General features: G+C 32.3%; 1 protein-coding gene across 8 annotated transcripts in view; it reads left to right on the forward strand.

Moving 5' to 3' along the window:
* LOC143059690 (uncharacterized) overlaps positions 1–21,189 on the forward strand; it is an 89,393-nt gene that overhangs the window by 43,737 nt on the left and 24,467 nt on the right. For 6 of the 8 annotated variants that reach the window (XM_076233230.1, XM_076233234.1, XM_076233235.1 and 3 more), the window contains exons 11-14: positions 12,769–13,070; positions 15,626–15,649; positions 20,237–20,368; positions 20,952–21,104. In XM_076233230.1, coding sequence (XP_076089345.1) covers positions 12,769–13,070; positions 15,626–15,649; positions 20,237–20,368; positions 20,952–21,104 — 611 coding nt within the window. Of the gene's footprint in view, positions 1–12,768; positions 13,071–15,625; positions 15,650–16,248; positions 16,273–20,236; positions 20,369–20,951; positions 21,105–21,189 lie in introns of all 8 variants that reach the window. The other 2 variants (XM_076233231.1, XM_076233236.1) reach the window with 2 other exon arrangements.

The raw sequence follows: 21,189 nt of genomic DNA on the forward strand, positions 1-21,189 counted from the left end.
CTTTGGTTCATTGAAGTTGTGGACATAGTAAAATCACAGATTTATATTTCAATAAGATTGTTCTCGAACAAAGGAAGGAATTCGTCATCACAATTGTTATATATGCCACTGGACGAACATTAATTATCCCGAAGGGATGTGAATATTTTGCTGGGAAACTTTTGAGTATCAAAGTTTCAAATTAATTTCGGAATTATTTTTTTCTTTCTTGGTATTCAATAACAGAAAAAAGAATACATTACTTGTCCGCTAAATAGGGATATTCTTGTCAGATGAAAGACTTTTAGTTATATTTAAAAAATAGGGAAATATGACATTAAATTGGTTCTGCCTTTTTTTAAACATCGTTAAAAAGATGTGTGTCTAGGGTGAACACCACAAGAACCCTGTAATACTAGTACGAGAGTATAGCATGTAAACATTCCTTCTCAATAATATGGTGTTATTGGAAATCTTTTCATACAGATTGACAACTCATTGTCCGATATGCATGTAATATTTGCCACATGACGCCCATAGTTCTTTCTACCATCATTATCTTATTCTTTGATATTGCTGTCAACATCGATGGTTCACACCCAAACAAAATGGGAGTAATGGACCTTCAGAGCTTCTCCGTGTTATACACTTGTGAAATATATAGACGAAATTTCTGTATTGAAATGAATATACATCTCACAAACATGATTTTCAAATAACGATTTTGAGTAATTACATTACAAACCAATATAAACGTATGGCAAGATATAACCATGAAGGAATTTAGTTTTTGTCAGACACAAGAAGTCATCACTATCATAAACGTATACGTATATATGCATACAATTTCAAATATCAAGAACAAGCGGTCGATGTCGATAGTCCGTTTTCTAACTGTTCGAGTTAGACATGTCACTTGTTCATTCTTGAAAGCCTTCATATTCCCCGTCTAACGATGGGAACTGTTTCTGATTGTGTTGACTATAAATGCTTGTATGGTAATTCAGTCGTTTATCTGTACAAGCGGTTGCATTTCCTCTCCTTTCCCAACAAACAAACGAACGAAACGCTACTAGTCTGCTTTCTCTGGAGCTCATCCTGAATGGCTCTTATACGTCAGGAAACTTACATGTATACTAATAATGATTGTTTCAAGAACAACGATGTATGGACGAACTATTCCAAATTCGTCAATATCAGTTATGCATGACTAAAATATAACTTTTATTACAACTACTGTATGACTTATTTGGATTAATGACGGCTATCATGTTCAACATTGCACAAATATTATCATAGAATTAAAAAAAAATCCTCAAAAATCATGAAAAAAAAATAATGCCTTAGCTTAGATAGTTGGTATTTTTTCACAAAAAGTTCGTGTAAATGATTGTCAAATGAATTTAATTATGTAAGAATAAAATGTTAAAAAGAAACTAAAAAAAACCAAACATGTATGTTGTATTTTTTTGTCAATTAAAAACTTTAAAATTGCAATAGTTTTATTAGCATTTAAACACAGCCAGTTTGAATACAAGTTAAGAAGTTCAGGTAAAGTCAATGATACCAAACAGATGAACAATGGTATATCAAATAGGGTAATATTGCATTTAGTTTTTATTAAAGATTAAAACTACTATTTTTTACTTCATATTTGAATCTTTACGCCAATTGCCGCTAAAAAAAAGTAATTAAAAATTGTTTCCTTTTATTTTTATACATTTTCGGATTTACGAATCTGAATTTTATTTTCAATTAATTTACACAATTTAATTATTGAATCTTTATTCTCATCGTGTATTAAATCTTAGTGTATTAACATCGTGACATCATACTCTTTCTAATCTTTTCTGTTTATCCTTTCCAAATAACAACATTTATACCTGTGTACGCTTGAACTCACACCTGCGGCTAAATAGCTACAAGGTAAACGAATTGACCTCAAGCCGAGAAATATACAGTGACCTTTACAAAATAATATATACACTCTGCTCACACATTAGTTGCATTGAAATGATTATCAAAACAATAACGGTAAATAGAACTGAAATATTTTCAGTTCAATATCAGTAAAAATGTTCAATAAATATTTTATGAATAAAATCTCAACAATAATTAATTAAATTTATTCAAAAACATTTAATAGAGATAATTTTATAGGAGTTTAATTCAATCAATACAAAACGGTATATGCACATTCATTTTCGTTCATTATTATATTGTGGTTAATAACTACGACCATTCGTCAGCTGTGCGCTTTTAATTACGTATATTGTCGTTAAGCTATAAGAGTTAAACAGATTTTATTTTTTCCCAGAATTCAATAAATCGGGCTAATACGTCACGACCCACTCGAGAATTCAACCAAAAAAGTTACAGATACTTGATTTTCTCCGTTATTAGAAGGAATATAAATTTAAAACTTTGCAAATGTGTTTTTTATGTTAAGATGAACATAATTAGATGATAAGTAAAAAATCGCGGAATTTCCCTTTAAGGCTAAAGAATATGTGTATACAATAAACATGTAACTGATAGCCATAAATAGTAATACAGTTACTTTTATGTGAAGATATAAAGATGACGAGATAATTCTTAATTATAACTGGTTTGCTTTTTCAATTTTGTTTTTTTTGTTTGTTTAATTCTTAAGGTATAAAGATTATGCTTAATTTCCTCGAATATAACGTCTTTCTACTTTGGTGCCAAAATCTAAATGATTGGTCATTCTGGTTATTATAAGCACCTTAAAGTCTATACCCATCCATATGCATTTCATTCAAATTTTTACTTATTTCGGAGAAGACCAAAGGGACCATATTTATATTCCCCAGTAACCCTTGGCGTCATGGGTAAATTATTCATATGACCAAAGCATCAATCATCAACCTAACCTAAGACATTTGCTGTGTTTCTTCTTTCATGTCTTAATAGTTATCAATAAAAAATGAAACGTTTCGCAGTTGGTACTGAACAATTTCTGAACCCTTTTATTTGTTTATGACACGCTTACGTAATGGCTGATTGTTAGTTGCTTAACGTTCACTTGCAAATATGTCATGCATGTTCAGGAGTAGCAACACATACTACATGTAGGTCCTGGAAGAAGGCCCTCCGGAATTACGTTAGGGAAGTTTGCACTGCCACTGGATAAATTGAGGTATATTGAATAAGGACACAAATATTGCCTTTCAACAGGTCATTTATGGACCTCTCACAAAGTTTTTGCAGGGGTTCGTACAGTGTAGTTAGCGTAGTACTCTCTTTACACAAGACATTGGATCTTATATTCCCATTCGGACTGGACGTGACTGCGTACTTTTACATCCCACAACAATAAACGGGGGGCCAACTTCGGTCAGGTTTTACTGCCGGTCGGAAAAAAACCAAAGTGACCATATCTAATAGTATATTTCCCAGTCATCCTATACCAAATTCTTTCATGAATAAAAAAAATTTGGCTACAATATAGAAAGTTATGCTGTACCGGTTAATCACTTAACATTATTACAATATATGCACACTTCTGAGAACGAACTCATTATACCGTACATCCTCTCGATACTGTTTATATTTGGCATTGCACAAGTCCATGCGTTTTATTACGTCTTTACCTAAAAGCGTTGGATATATACTGATAAATACTTTAGATACATGATTTACCTCTTAGTTGTAATTCGCTTTGAAATAAATATCAGTTACTAAAATTACTCCTTTGTCGATATTGTATATATTTTTTCTGCCTTGTAACGACATTTTGAGTTGAGCCAATTGCAACTGTACAGGTTTTTTTTATCATGTTATGCTGTTACACCAGTGTCCCAGGTTAAGGAGAGGGTTTGGGGCTCACGTGTTTAATCCCGCCGCAATTTTTTTGTGTCGGTCCAACGTCAGTAGCCTGTAGTACATTGGTTATATATATCTGTCAATTTTACTTCTTCTTTGATACATAATTCATAAACTGCTTTATACACCCACTTCATTTAAATTTTGGTGGAAAGTTGTCTCACTGGCCACCACATCACATCTACAAAGCTTTATATATAAAAAAAAATAAAAAAATAAAGCAGTTGGAATGCCATCTATGGCATTCGGCAAATTAAGTTCAACGAGTTCCTATGTCTGCTTTCGTCTAGGCGAATTCGGACCAACATCGGCATTTTGAATTGTGAAAAGTAAGTCATTAAAGTTTTATTGACTGTACTATACTTTTTGAAACTTTATTTCTACTGGAATATATTTATTAACTGTTCATTTCATCTGGAATAACGTTGAAAGTCCAATTTTCAATAGAAGCATTCCTATCAGATGTCTATAGCTGGTTAAATATTGCAATTTTGGCTTTGTATGACAGATATTTTAAGTTAAACTACTTTGACTAAGTTAACAGATAAACATTTACAATAAAATACAGAAAAAGAGTCGCCGACACCATCTCGAATACCTTGACAAGAAAGTGATTTGTGACGGTTTTTGTCAACGAACTGTACAGTGATTATTTAAAAACGCACAACGAACGCGACAGTAAGAGAAAATTTATTTAGTATGATATTGCGTTTATTCTAAGTTCTAGGGAACATTTGAAGACACGTAGTAATTCAACGTATAGTTATTTATTATTGCTTAAGGTATTAATATGCAAAGGTGTATGCACGAAAAGATATTCATCATTGTTTACCTCCTAAAACGTATGAAATTGCACCATGTCTTTGCGTTTTGCATCTCGCAGTTTTATCAAACGTTCTATGCAATATCTAAAACTTACAACAACTGTATAATTGAATAAATAAACTAACATGCACATTGACATATTTATATATACTCAAATAAGTTCTAAAGATTCATTCGAAGTTGTTGTCATACCAAATGTTGTCCTGATTATCGCTTCGAACGCGTCAACGTCCGGATTCATTTGTATCGGGGCTATACGGGGTGTAGGTATTGATCCACAAATTACATCCATATAATCGGTATGTTGTGGTAAATAACAAGTGTTGTATTTCTTTAAGTTTCGAATTCACTGCATCACTTTTAACTTTTTTTGGATTCGAGCGTCAATGATGAGTCTTTGGTAGACGAAACGCGCGTCTGGCGTAATTACAAAATTTATCGTGGTATCTATGATGAGTTTATTTACTGCTTCTTCGCATATAACACGGTATTTAGGAGTTAAAGCAAAGACGGTTCGTATCATTGTCTGTTAGTAATGTGTCTAGGTATGATCACATGGCGATATCCTAATGAAATAAGTTTTAAAGGGTTTTATTATTTTATTCAGATTAAACCATTAAGATACGACCATTTGATTGAATGAACGGGAGGAGGACTTGGGTTTTTTTTTTTTTTTTTTTTTTTTTTTTTTTTTTGCAGATGCGGATCTTTATTTCCACCTGCTGCTAATACATGTTATTCATTATCACTCTTGTACACAATTATTAACCCCCTTTACCCGAAGAGCAACTAAGGAATATAGATATAGTCACTTTGATATTCTTCCACCCGATAGTTACACCCATTCCAAAATTCGACGTCCGTTCGGCTGTGCTGGATTTACAAGTACGCAGTTAGGTGTGGTCAGAATGGGGACGTTAAGTCCGATGACACGCTTTCTACAAGTGTGACCTTTTGTATGGCAAAATTTCTGTCCCTATCCAATTTACCCAAATGTCCAGTGACAGTCAATATTCCCGCCCAGACTAAAAGTTTCATCTCAGACGTCAACTTTTACCGGACCTATACCTATTGTGTATATTGTTAATTTGTACTCGTCATGAACGTTAAATATTTGCCACTGGACATTAAGCAAATCAATAGTAATAAATCACTCACAGCTATCATTTGCACTGTCCTGTATTTGGTTAGGCAGAATATTTATTTTCATCATGTTTTGTTCAAATATTTTTTTTAAATTTTCAATTGCTTATAGATCATAATATCAATTTCCTAAATATTGTACCCTCCCACTTTTAGAATATTCATTGTCCAAAATCACCCCTTCCTCTTCCCATAATTTCACATGGTCACCCCTTGGTATGCATGCCTTCATAAAACATCATATACTAGTACTTGGTTCCACTAGAACTTCTACTTTCAAGCTGCAACCTCATCGTTCAATTCAATCATCATCAGTTGTACCCCACTACGTTACAATCCCACCGGAACCTTATATTATCCGTTTTTCATCCCACCGGAGCCTTTTATATTGACTGCACCTGTTTGCTGCACAGTAATATAACTATGTGTACTACTACCTGTATAAATAACAGGTGATTCATGCTATTATCTGTAAGATTAATTTCTGAAGTCATATTCCTTTCTCCCCGGAGACACAAAAGAAACAGTTTTCCCCTCCCATGGAGCGTGTAGTATAAATGTTAATATATAAAAAGGAAAGAGGCACCTTTTTTAGTCACACACAAACGTAAATATTTTTTTTACGGATGGCATCATGCTTATTTAAAATCATTTAGCATCTTATCATTGGGGTACCTTTCAGCCATAAATCTTAAATATGTTTGCTTCAAGGTGGCTTATTTACGCCTTTTACCTACTAATCATTTGCAATGGTTTTCTGCGCTGGACATTTTTATTCATCGTTAATTTATAATGTATTAGATTTATTAGCTTCTGATCTCTTCCCTTACATGAAAAATTAACTTCAAATTATTATTTTTATTTATTCTTTCTGTGTCATCTCCTTGATTGGTGATTAATCGGTTTGTTGGTTTTCGGAGTTTAAATTTCAGCGGCAAATATTTGATGTGCAAATAGAATGGTATACAATTGGGTAATGATATTTACCTGCTATTCGAAAAATAAAGAGAGTTCGGCTTGCATCTTTAACCTTTTAAGTGGCAAGGCAACGCAGGATAAATGATATCTCATGATAACATAACTTTATCTCATGATGCTTTTACATGTGAGTGTGTCGCTTATGTTTTTTTAGACAGTATTCATCTATAGACATAAATGCATTTAAATTAAATGTGTGTATAAAGGTAGTTTGAAATTAAAAAGGAATTTGTAAATTATCAGAATTACGTATTTCCCTACAAACCAAAGTGCGAATTAAACTATGATGTCCAAATGTTCGTTCTTGATTTAAATAATTGAAAATAATTAAGCGAGTTTAGTTAAATTATTACTCTTCACGGTTCACATCTCAAAATCATTTAAAAAAAATCATCAATGATTATGATAACTTTAAATGATAAAACCTCTTTTAAAATCACCCAACTGTGGGAATAAATTACTTATAAGTTTACGACAGGTGTAAATATAAAATAGTTCTAAATTTACCTTTTTTCTTCAATTATAACTTATCAATTATAATCTTATAACTTTCTGTGTAATGAATAGGCCAATTGTTTAAATGGATATAAATATAAATAATTAAAATACAAATACATACATGGTAATTAAATTGAAATAAATCGAGAAAAAATCTTAATGTAGAAAATAATTGAAAACATATTGATCTATCCCACTTTATACCTCTGAAATCAATGAATGAATGAGCATTAAGAAATTTAACTGACTATTTTTGGCTACCAGCAATGTATTTAACAGTAGCTAAGACTTTTTCATCACCTCTAGATTGCCGGGGGCCAAAAGGAGGGGTGTCATTTTTATATACAAACCATTAATTATATACAAGTAAAATGCCTTTAAGTCAGATCGGAGTGATCGCCTTTGATTAACTAAGGGATGAAAAACATTAACCACCATACCAATGAACTTAGACACACTTTCCATAGCAACATTGGTTTAGTGTACTGGGGATGAGTATAGATAGCATCTATATCATATTTCGTTTCGTAGAGAGGCTAGCTGAGGGGAAGTGACGTCATTATACAGCTTCTGTATCTTTGGTGCAACACTTATCTTTTATATACCAAGTGGACTTATCTAAAAAGAATTTATAATTGAAGTGTAACGGAAATATTTGAAATATTAGTGACATAATTTGAGAAATAGTTTAGTGAACTGAGAGAAGTAAAGAAAAGTGTTTAAAGCGACTGAAGTATGAATGTATAACATTATAAACATGAAGATTTTAATAGAAATACTTGTTAGCGTTGCCTTACTGATAGGTAAGTGAACTTTAAATATATTTGTTGTGATATATTTTACTTTAAAAACACTGCTCGACTGTACTATTATAAAATTTTATGAATGTAAAAAAGATAGCTGAAATGTGTGCATTGTAAAGTATCTGAAAAATATTTAACGAATTTTTACAATCAACTGCAGTCAACGAAATATAACGACACCACCCTTAATCTTTTAGCCTAATTTTAGATTCTAGACACCTTAAATCCAATAAAGAACAATTTTTTTATGAAATCAAAATGTAAACAAACAGGAAAAAAACTTTCACAATCGTTTTCCCCTCCCCCTTTTTCAATGATCTATCCCATACAGAATAAGTAAGACCGCCAAAAAAGTAAATTTTCCCACTATTGTGTTGATAGAAACAAAAATTGAAAACTGTATCCATATATCCATATATCCAGCATTTGTAATATTTAAGGAGTAAAGACAGAAATATTTTCATGTCCTTTGTTTTTAAGACGTTGTGTAAACATAACCCTAGCTGTCTATATTTAAACAGCAAGCAAGACATGTATTTTTTTTAAAACATCAGTAACTGCATTTATTTACAGATTCTATTTCATTGAATTTTATTCGAACTAAGACTGTCCATGGAATTCTGCTCGCTGTGGTAGGCTCAGGTGGTAGGCCGTCTTATCTTGATTAAAACTGACCGTTACACGGATTATCTACGTAGTTTTGAGATAACAGATTAATAATTAGAAACAGACAACAATGTAATTAAAATCAACATCCTCCCCTGCATCAACCATGAGCATTAAAATAGATTGACTAAAACCAGTCCTTCCTTTTAGTCAGGATATCTGTAGCAGCCCAAGGGTTGGAATAAAGGTCAACTGGACGAATGTCTCCCCTGTAAGGCAATTGAAATAATACATGTAACATAGGCGGATCCAGGGGGGGGGGCGCTGGGGGCCCGCCCCCCCCTTTTCGTGGGAAAAATTTGGTTGATTATATAGGGAATCACTGAAGCATGACTGGAGTGGGCGCCCCCTCCCCCTTTAGGTCAGTCAGCGCCCCCCCCCCCCTTATGAAAAGTTCTGGGCCCGCCACTGATGTAATACTTGAATTTACAGTTAATCTACTGTAAGAATTTCTGAAATTATGAAGTTAACCCTTCTGGAAGTCCAGAGATTTTTCCAGTACCTTAAACTTTTAGATAATAGAGGCATGTAGACCAATCTTCCAAAATACATATTTTATGTGATTGGTTATTATAATTTTACCCGTTTTTTTTAATACATTTATATGCCTCAAAACGGATTTGAAGCAATTGAAATTATTAAACCTTGTCCTGACTATATGCTTGAAGTATTTGTCACTGGACTATAGCGACAATTACCAAACTGATTACAAGTATACACACTACAATCCCATTACAGCTGATGCGATGATGATTTCTGTTTGATCTGATACAGAATGTTTTTTAGATGAGTAATGCTTCTGACAGATAGGAGATTGGGTAATCTTCTTTCTAATAATAACAAACCGTCTGTTTTTGTCTGTATTAATTACTTCTGCACCTTTAGAGGGGGTACACAAGGAGGATACTTTTTAATGTTTGTGTGAACTAAAGATTAAAAACCTTAGAACGAAGAAATAAAAAAAAGGAAAATTTCCGGCTTGATTTATTTTTATTGAAAGCAGATTTGAAAAAGGGAAAACGTTTGCCTGGCGCCTTTTTATTTATTTTTTTGGAAAAATAATTATGAATTGGAATAATTTTTAATTTGTTCAGCCTGCTTACAAATAACACTGTGAGCGCTGACCACGGCTCCAAGGAGGGTGCCGGGATCCAGGGATCGAGAAAAAGGGGTTTTGTTTTCTAAAATGGTAAAGTTACTGCCAATTTTATTGTCGAGCCTGCAACTTTTGTTGCAGAAAGCTCGACATAGGGATAGTGATCCGGCGGCGGCGGCTACGGCGGCGGCGGCGGCGGCGGCGGCGGTGTTAGCTAACTTCTTAAAAGCTTTATATTTTAGAAGGTGGAAGAACTGGATGCTTCATACTTTGTATATAGATGCCTCATGTTACGAAGTTTCCGTCAGTCACATGTCCAATGTCCTTGACCTCATTTTCATGGTTCAGTGACCACTTGAAAAAAAAGTTCAGATTTTTTGTAATGTTGAATTCTCTCTTATTATAAGTAATAGGATAACTATATTTGATATGTGCGTACCTTGAAAGGTCCTCATGTCTGTCAGACAGTTTTCACTTGACCTCGACCTCATTTCATGGATCAGTGAACAAGGTTAAGTTTTGGTGGTCAAGTCCATATCTCAGATACTACAAGCAATAGGGCTAGTATATTTGGTTTATGGAAGGACTGTAAGGTGTACATGTCCAACTGGCAGGTGTCATCTGACCTTGACCTCATTTTCATGGTTCAGTGGTTATAGTTAAATTTTTGTGTTTTGGTCTGTTTTTCTCATACTATATGCAATAGGTCTACTATATTTGTTGTATGGAATGATTGTAAGGTGTACCTATCTAGCGGGCAGATGTCATGTGACCTTGACCTCATTTTCATGGTTCAGTGGTCAAAGTTAAGTTTTTGAGTTTTGGTCTTTTTATCTAATACTATATGCCATAGGTCATCTATATTTGGTGTATGGAAATATTTTATGATCTTTATGTCAGTCGCGCAGGTTTTATTTTACCGTGACCTCATTTTCAGGGTTCATTGCACAGTGTTAAGTTTTTGTGTTTTGGTCTATTTTTCTTAAACTATAAGTAATAGGTCAACTATATATGTTGTATAGAAGCATTGTTAGCTGTACATGTCTGCCTGGCATGGTTCATCTGACCTTGACCTCATTTTCAAGGTTCATTGGTCTTTGTTTAGTTATCTTGGACTTGGTTAATGTTAAGTTTATGTGACAGTTGTATTAAAGCTTAGCTTTATACTTAGGACTATCAACATAATATTAATGATTAATATAGAAGGCGAGACATTTCAGCGTGTGCACTCTTGTTCCAAAGAGTGGTATCTTTAAGTTTCAATCAAAAGGAGGGTATGCTTTCCACAGCCCTAAATTCACAACAGGTGAACTGCTCAAAGTATCACTCATCAGCACCGTAGTCACGCTTTGCCGGCTAGCAGGAATAAAACATTGCAACATCGTGTCACTCCCCTTCCGTGTTATGTTCTTGTGAGAGATAAGAGGATAACATGAAGAAGCACTCTCTGCAGTTGACTTTTTTTAACTGTTCGATATTTGTCCAGTTTTGATATTCTGGGTTGTTTTTATATCCCACTTAATTAGGATCATAGTGTGTTTCGGTCTGTGAGGTCCGTCCGTCTGTACCGTTTCAGGTTACAGTTTTTGGTCAATGTAGTTTTTGATGAAGTTGAGTCCAATCAACTTGTAACTTTGTACACAAGTTCCCTATGATAATTATGATCTTTCTAATGTTTCTGCAAATTCACGGTCCACTGAAACTAGAAAATATTAGTGTGATGCTGATCCGTGTATTATGGACACATTTTTATTTATGGAAGAAGAGAAAACATGTAATGTGGTGTTCGTCTTGGGAAAGACTATTTCCCCTAAAAGGACCTGACCTGGACTTTATATATTAAAGGGACTTAGGCTTAAGTACTGTAATTACCTCTTACACGGGCGTTGTAAATCTGTGTCTTCGTAAGTCACGTCTAATGTCGTTGACCATTAGCTGAAGAGGGCGCTGCAGGCGTGCGCAGGCTCCGACATCCGCTGTATCCATCCAGAGGCCCATTGGTGTCTATTGTCTACTCCTAGCAGGGAGAACCCGGGGCTTAGGGTAAAGATACAACACCTGCATGATATAAATTGAAATGTATGCAAAGTCTTATAAAAAATTATTTACATCTTAAATACATGTATTTAACCAGAATCTTATGATTCAAAGATTTTTTTTGATAAATGTAAATAGTTTTTAATCAGGTGCAAGTTTCACTCAATAAAAGACAACTAAATGATGAACATCACTAGTAGCATTGTGTCTAAATTCAAAAACCATTACCCAATGTCCTCCCTTTAGAGAAAAATTACATTGACAAGTATTTTATTGTATATCTATGGACCCACAGGGTGTGCATTTGACATCACTGACAATCTTGTTTGATCTACATATTTGTTTGTGTGTGTTAGGAACACTGTTAAGTATATATGTCACTCAGTCTGAGCATGGAAGTATTATATTGAATCAATTTAATACTTCCGTGGTCTGAGTGTGTGAATGGAATAATTCTGTTCCAGTTGACCATTTAATGAACATTAAAGTTTTTTCTTAATTTTATTTTGCTCAAATTTTACCTGAAGATAATCAGGGCCAGATCAAGGGGTTTAGGAAAAGGGGATATAATTGTTTTTAGTGGTAATAAAAGTGACAGGCAAAATAGGCTGTTGTATATTATTTCTTGATCAAAAGAGGAGCTAATACCTCTACCTAAATCTTTCTGTACATAATTAGGAACTGGAAGACTTATACGTTACCATGGTAACATTCAATACAAACAAAATACTAGTCAAAATTTGAAGATCATATGGTAGGAAAATCCTAATTCAAATATGATTAAAAAAAAATGTGGGGTATACGACTTTGAGAAAAGGACTTACATTTAGAGGTCACAATACCGACCAACTATTTTTCTCATTTTAAACCTTAAATATTTTTTTATTGACTTTTCAGCCCAGGCAACAACCCAGAGGACAGTTATTAACCCTGGAATTAATGTGGGTTCAGGATCTAGAACATACTTCAGCGGCTACGATGTCACAGACTTCGACAAGTACTTCTCAAATATTGTCCGTTTCTATGGCAATGCATATATCCATTATGATTTTGACAAAGTTGGATTCGAACAGCAGGATATCCTGGCCAGGGTCCAGAATGAGACCTTCACCTTCCAGTTTATTACCAGTGAGCAAAATGGACTGATTTGGTTGGATGATAGACAGGAGGAAGATTTGAGAATGTACTTGGCAGTTAAGGTGAGGTTATAAATAGTAGATCATATTTAAAATATCCCAACCTGAAACAAGAAGTTCAAAAAGTATGAAATTCAAGCATACATTGTTTGTATCTGATATATTCTTTTACACATGGAAAGAAGATGTTGCTTGCATTGAATCTGAAACTAAGAAATGATGAATAAGTTATCAGTCTGTGCCAAACTGCTTTAGGGTTTGTCTGACAAAAAAAAGAATTTGGAACTTTCCTGCTATATATTCAAATTATTCCAACAAATAGCCTAAAAGTTCTGTATGACCGAATAATTTTTTTGTCTGACATTTTGTCGGTCAGACAGAGTTTGGGATACACTAGATAATTAACAAATGTCTTTGTTTTTCAATTTTTTTCCCAATACTTTTTTTAATTTTATGAAATTTAGAGAACACAGAACCAAGATTGGAGAATATTTCCTGCAGCATGAAGAAGTTATTTTAATATTTGTCTGAAATATAACATATGTATGATCAAGATTATTGAAACATGTGGTTTATAGATACATTTTTATACATGCAGTACCCTTACCAAGAAGCAAGAAATTCACAAATAATCTTGATTGTAATACATCAATATAACAAAATTCTGTTTGTTTTATACTGAAAATGTTTTCATTAGTTGAGTTGAAGAAAACAGGATTAATACAGTACAATAGACCACTTTCGAGTTCATCCGTCACCCGTAAAAACTCGTCAATTATACGCGCCTTTATGACGTCATTTACCAGATTGAGGGGGTCGCCTGTATCCCTGCACTATTTACGTTCATCAAGCGTCTTGGTGATCGTCATTGTGTAGGATAAACTAGAAATAATGGTTGTTTTGTAGGTACTTAATGAAAATTCCCTAATGACAGCAGTGCCGATTTTCAATTTTGAGAATTCAATTTGCCGAATAATTTGTACAATATAAAATTATAAATTTCCAACCACTCACTCAACATTGGAATGGATGTGATGACGCCCCTAAACGCACAAATGACGTTCACTAAAACCAGAGTTTTTGACGGAAATGCATCGAACTCGAAAGTTGTCTATTGAAATGGATTTTGCTATTTCAACCTGCCAACATGGGATGCCCACTCAAATTTCAATACTTTTTTAGACCCTGATTATTGATACTTTTCCTTATTTTCCAATTTCATAATCAATTCTTAGGATTAAAAAAAGAAATGCCACTTGAACGGGAGACCATGTTATTGACAGGATGGACCAAAACTTCATACATTCCCTTATAAAAAGACTAATTTGGTAAAGAATATTGTATTATACCATTTTTCAACAATAAGGGAGGTTTGATTAAGCACTCACAAGTATGTTTTGAATCTTTTCAAATTTGATAATAAGTTTACTATATTCTATATATATCTGTTTTGCTCAATGTTGAAGGCAGGACAGTGCCCTGTAGCATTTACATCAGAGATAGATATGATTAGTATTTTAAAAATTCATAAGGGTTCCACGGAACCCAGTGTCTCGCCTACGTTTGCTGTTAATCGCAGACTCAACAAAAATGAGGAAAAACATCAATAAAAATTTCCCTCTCGATACTGTCTTTTGATTGAAAGAAGCTTCCAAGTTTGGTAAAAAATCCAGGATAGTTTATGAATCTAATAAATGTTTTATAAACTTTAACTGCAGACTGTATGTAATGTTAACTGGAAGAAAAACTAAGTCCATTTATAAGTAAAATACAGAAAAAGTGAATTTTTTTTTTACAAAATTTACTTCTGAATAATATCTTATGATCAGAAACAAGCTTTTGTCTAAGTTTGGTAGAAATCCAGGATAGTTTAAGAACATTATAAAAATTTTAAAAAACTTAAACCACAAAGTGAATGTCTTGTATCTGGCAAAAAAACTAAGTCCATTTATAAGTAAAATACGGAAAAGTGGAAATTTATTTTTACAAAATTTTCTTCTTGATACTATCTTATGATCATAAACAAGCTTCTGTCCAAGTTTGGTACAAATCAAGGATAGTTTATAAAAGTTATTAAAATTTTAAAAACTTGAACCACAGAGTGAATGTAATGTTTCCTCGCAGAAAAACTAAGTCCATTTATAAGTAAAATACGGAAAAAATGGAATTTTATTTTTACAAAATTTACTTCTGGATACTTTCTTATGATCATAAACAAGCTTCTGTTCAAGTTTGGTAGAAATTCAGTATAGTTTAAGAAAGTTATTAAAATTTCAAAAACTTTAACCACAGAGTGAATATTTGTGGACGCCGCAGACGACGGAATGTAGGATCGCTTAGTATCGCTTTTTCGACTAAAGTCGAAGGCTCGACAAAAATGAATACAAAGAACAGCTAAGTCAAAAAGACAACACCCTTAAAACAAATACCAAGAGAAATCTAGAGGGCAACATGCAATCTTCAACAATAAATGGATGCATTTATACAAAATTTCAAACCAGTTTTGGTTTTGGTTATTTTTTCATTTTTTTTAAATTATTTTTGACACTGATTTGATTTTTCCTGAGTACTCATAGTATATATATTGTTACTAATCAAGTTTTTGATTTATCAAATAGAATATAATTGACAAAAAAGAATGTGTAAGTACAAAAGTCAAGGACAAACTGAAGGTGAAGGTCAATGGGCATGATGAATATAAAAGTAGAAAATTATTTATTTTCAGTGAGGCAAAGTGACAAGCTGGATGAGGAGGCATGTTGTAATAGTTCAAACTTATATGTATATTTTTATTATAGCTGATCTGCACATAATGAATATACATGTATTATATATACATTTAAGGCCACTATTACATATGAATATGTTCTTGTTATAGTCAGAGCCTTTAAGCCATATAAATGATTTATTTTTATTTTCTTTATGGTCCAAAAGTTTGTTTGAAATTTTTTTATTTGTAAATCTGAAAAAGAATTTGTTTGTCTGCAATGGAATATTAAACTGTCTGATAATTTGATAACCTAAGAGAGATAACTCTAAAATATTTTATGGAATTTACTTTTTTTTCATAATAAAAAATAAGTCAGTTAAAAAAGAAAATATGTGTTCATATAAACCATATTTTTGTTCTTTCAATAAATTTAAGTTAATATTGATTTATCACAATTCAGACTGGGTGTATATAGGTTAATTTATGTGTATCAATAGACATGGGTAAAATATGACTTATTAATATCTACAGAATATAGATCATGGGAAGGAATGTGTAAGTCCAAACATGTATTGCATGTGTTTGTCAAAATCTGTTTCTTTTCTCATGAAATAGGGATAGAATTTACAGAAATAGAGAGAAAATTGACGAGAAGAGGTCTTCAAACACAGTTGGACAAAAATCGTAGTAAGCTTGGGAATCCACTAGATTTTTTAATAAAATTTTAACTAAAAAAATGAAACACAATCTAAATATGGTTAAGTATTGAAGCCTGCTTCTATTTAGGTTTGGCTGTTTGTGATTTAATAATTAGAACATTTGAGAAAAGAAACACCTTTTTTGACTGATATTTGTAGTGTTATGAATATTCATACTCATATACTTATCTTTTTTTCAGAATGTTAAGATTAAAACATAGAATGAAAATCTTTCTGGAAAAATCTGAAACTCAAGGGAGATAACTACAATGTATATACAAAAACTGTCTAAAATTAATGACAAACAGCATTTTTTTCTAAATCAACTATAATTGGTCTAGATGAAAATAAATATATCCACTGTCAGTGTAGAGTATTTTGCGGTCATAGATTGTGAATAACCAGTAATTAGTCCAGATTTTAACTGAATTATCAAATTTTAAACAAATCTATGAATGAATGCCAAAATGAGCATGTTTTCTAGAAAGATTTTCATGAATTTGTATTCTTCTGATTGCAGTTAGAAACAGTACATGTAGATGCTTTTGATGAATGATTCCTTTTATCACATGATCTTATCACATGACCTTGTCACATGATATGTTATCATTCATCATTGATTTCATACATGTTCCACTGCTTGAATCATATCATAGATTTTAAGTGTCATCATGGTACTGGAATGTAATCCAAAGTCTTAATAGCATCTGGTTTCACCCAGTCAGAGAGAAAACTCTTGTTCAAGGTGGGAACCAGTAGAGTGATAAAACAATGAGAGAAGGATTTACGGCTTAGCATCCTCAATGACATGCTGCTGCTGCATTGAGGGAACATATCTCATTTTTTATGAATTAATTTAAATATGATCAGTGTTCAAGTTTAACAGGCAACATTTCAGGGCCAGAAAAAAATATTTGATGTTGTCAAATATTATATGAATAGGTTGAATTTGAACACACAAAGATTTTTCTTGGTTTTATTTCTTGTAAAGTTTTTGTTTTTAATTAACTAGATTAATTATGCAACCCATTGCTTTTTTTATTTGATATTTTTCGCACATCCCATTGTCTATTTTATTCTGCCTAAAAATATACATTTTTGTTGCCTATTTTTGTTACAAGGTTTTTACATTTTTAGTTATCATACCAAATTCATTTGTATTGTTTTGTTTTGTTTTATTTATTAATTGTTCCATGTTAAATCACAGTGTCTTTCATTGCATTAGCTTGCATTGTTTGAATACATGTCCTGCTTTTGTTGTGTGCTTTTAAAAAATCCAATATCAACCTCTCTTTTTTCTTTCCTCTCTCTACAATTTTGTTTTGATATTCTTTTTGATTTGATATATTATCTGTTTAATTACTGGTAGTGAATGCATCAGTTGTATCACACAAACTAACCAAAGAAAATATTCATTTTATATGTTCATTTTATGTTTTGTTGGCCTGGAAAAAAATGTTTAAATAAGAGTTATTTCCCCTTGTCCAAAGGTTTAGGTATTTTTTGACAGAATAAAGTCGGAACCCACATCTGAGTGAATATAATTATCCTGATTTAGAGTAATTTCTCGCAATTTGATTGGCTGATATTGTCCTAATAAATTTCAGTACTATAGGGTTATTGCATGAATATTGGGGAATATTGTCCCGAGTAGAATTTTATATTGCACGAGCTTGCGAGTGCAATATATGTTCTACAAGGGACAATATTCCCCAATATTCATGCAATAACCCTTTTATTGTATAGCAATATAATATTTGAAAGTAAAAATTGGTTTAAACTAAGATTTTGTCATTGATGATGTCATAAATTTTGAAGATTTATTGCACTAGTGCAATATTAGAATTTATTGCACGCTAACTTTTGGTTACTTTCTGTTGGAAATATTATATTGCTATACAATAAAATTTTTTATTACGTCAATTGGAATTATCTCCCTTATACCACTGACCTAATAAAAAAATAAAATTTGAGTTGCTTTATAATTCTATAATTTTTCACAGTTTTAGATTCAATATCTAAAATATATTTGGTTGATTTTTTCCATATATTGAATTTGAATATAATAAGTATAGATTATAACATGCCCTTTTCCATATTGGCCCTGGTATCATCCCGAGACTCCCATATCGGCCTCGAGGCTTTAGCCGAGGGCCGATATGGGTCGAGGGATGATACCCGGGCCAATATGGAAAAGACATGTTATAATCTTTTTATCACATGTTTAAGTGCTGCAGAAAAGAGAAAAAAAGGTCAATTATAACAATTTAATGATACATAAAAGGTAAAATCTTAAGCAATTTACCACAAACGTGTCGTTAAGGAGGCAATGACGTCACGTCATTAGGAACAGGGCACAATATCAATATCTCTTTTTTGCCCCGGGCAATTTTGAGGTTATTGCATATGCAAAACCTAAGGTATTCATAACAAATATGTGATAATATGTAATATAATAAAATCAGGATAAATTCGTTACACAGTGTTCATTTGTCCTAATACAGAATTTATCGGGTCAATAAAATTCATATCGGGGTTTGGCTTCGCCTCACTCTATTTAAATTTTGTTGACCCGATAAATTTTCGTATTAGGACAATTGAACACTGTGTAACTAATAATATATTCTTCTGATTTTGGAAGCCAAATTATGGTGCAGGTATTTGTATCCAGTAAATGACTTGAATGTAAGCAGGGATGATAATCTTGACATTAAATATTTTCAATCAGTTTATTTTTGTTTTAAATCCATGTAAATTGTAATAGTCTTTCCCTGTCCACAATAGATACATTTGAAAAGTGCAACTTCTACTCGTTCATATTCATGTAATTGGCCGTTTCAGAATCTAAAGCATCATGGGTAATTTCATTGTTCATACCCCGAAATGAAAATAACGTCACGTCATTGGTTAAAATTCCATTGTTTATGACATTTTTAACCAATCGGAACGTTTTGGTGTACACTTTTGAAAAATTACCCAGCATGCATTAGATTCTTAAACGGCCAATTGATATGTTGTCATCATATTTCAAAGCTGCTTATAACATTGAGAGAAAACATATTCAGCTTGAAAAGAAAATTACGATTCTAGAAAAGTTTTGAATATATTAAGTTACAAAATATAATACGAAATATAATAATAAAATATATCTTTTATTAGAATTAGATAAAAGTTATTGCTATAAAAGCATGTATTTAATATATTACGAATCTTAGTTATTGTAGGACAATGTATATAACTATGTATATTAATTAGCCTTTGGTATTATAATATTTGATTTTTTACTGACAGTAAAATTCACTTAACAAAAGTTAATGCTTTTGTATTTGTATTGTTTATTAATAATTGTTATATGTTTTTGCTATTTGTTACTTTAACATTACATTTTTTATCTCCAGCTGAACATTATAAAAAAAAATTGGTGTTTAGTTAAAGGTGAAAAAAAAACATTTTGTGCTTAATTTTGTATGATAAGTGATTTTGGGAAAGGAGCTGGCATTTTGGTTTAGTAGGGGTTGGGGAGGGATGAGGTAAGAATTAAGGAAAGGAATTTGGACAGTCCATATGATTTGAAATCGGGAGAGATATAGGAGGTTGAGAGAAGTGGAGAAGGGATTCATAATTACTAATACCACCCTTTTGTATAACCCTTAATTTGTACAAGATAACAATTCGATGTATTTTTTATATCCGTATCCAATGTATTTAAATATTTCTTATAGTTTCAACTTCTCAGTGGTTATGGAAGATACATTGTAATATGTTGTTATAACTTAGAATAAACAATGATGTCTAAAGGTCACATGTACTTTTATCCATAGGATGGGTACCTGTTGTTCCATATTGATGAAGGAAATGGCCGTATCCAGGAAATAAAGCTGACGTCCAGAAAAATCAAAGAATTAAATGACTGGGATTGGCATACCTTTAGAGTGGACAGGGTTGGACGAGAGGTAACTGTTTGAACCATTTACATGCCATTTAATTTTGCATTATATTGATATTAATATACCTAGTTTAAAAAAAAGGGGGGGGGGTTGCCATTTGTTAAAAAATATTTTATTATTTTTGTACATGTATTCCATTGTAGCTTGTCAGAGGGAAAGTTAGCATGTGTCTAAACTACAACTATTTTCAGTTCTAACTGGGAAAAGGGGGAAAATTTGACTATAACACTGTAACACATGACATTGGACATTGTTATTTTTTCATGATAACACTCAGTATCAGAAGTTGTTCTTAATATTTCATATATATGTTATCTCAAAATTCTAAGGCTAACTGGTTCTCTTCATGTGGCATGAAATATTTGCCAATGGAAATGCAGCTCACTATCATTCAATTGATCAGATTTTGTTCATCCTTTATTTCATTCATGTACATGTTCAATTCTGTTTCAATTTCGAGATAATAGGCAAAAATACTAAATTATATCAGCATTTAATAGATCTATCATCTATAGTTAATTGTTTTTTCTCTTTTCTTTTGTTTTTATTTCAAATGCACAAAATTTATAATGTTATATCTATTTTTCAGCTGAAATTCTATATTGACGAAGAATATATTGGAACTATAACTACTGTAAGAGAGATTCAGCTGATTGGACGAGGAGATGTTTACCTCGGTGGTACACCAATAGATTATACTGATTCTGTTGTTACCCAGGGCTATAGTGGTGGAATAACAAAGGTAAGTCTTTGGAAAGTTGTAACATGTATTTCTTAAAGAGCATGGGCAGAATCAGGAGGAAAAAAATTTGTTTGATTATACAAGG

This window comes from Mytilus galloprovincialis, chromosome 14, assembly GCF_965363235.1.
Source record: "Mytilus galloprovincialis chromosome 14, xbMytGall1.hap1.1, whole genome shotgun sequence".
Taxonomy (NCBI): domain Eukaryota; kingdom Metazoa; phylum Mollusca; class Bivalvia; order Mytilida; family Mytilidae; genus Mytilus; species Mytilus galloprovincialis.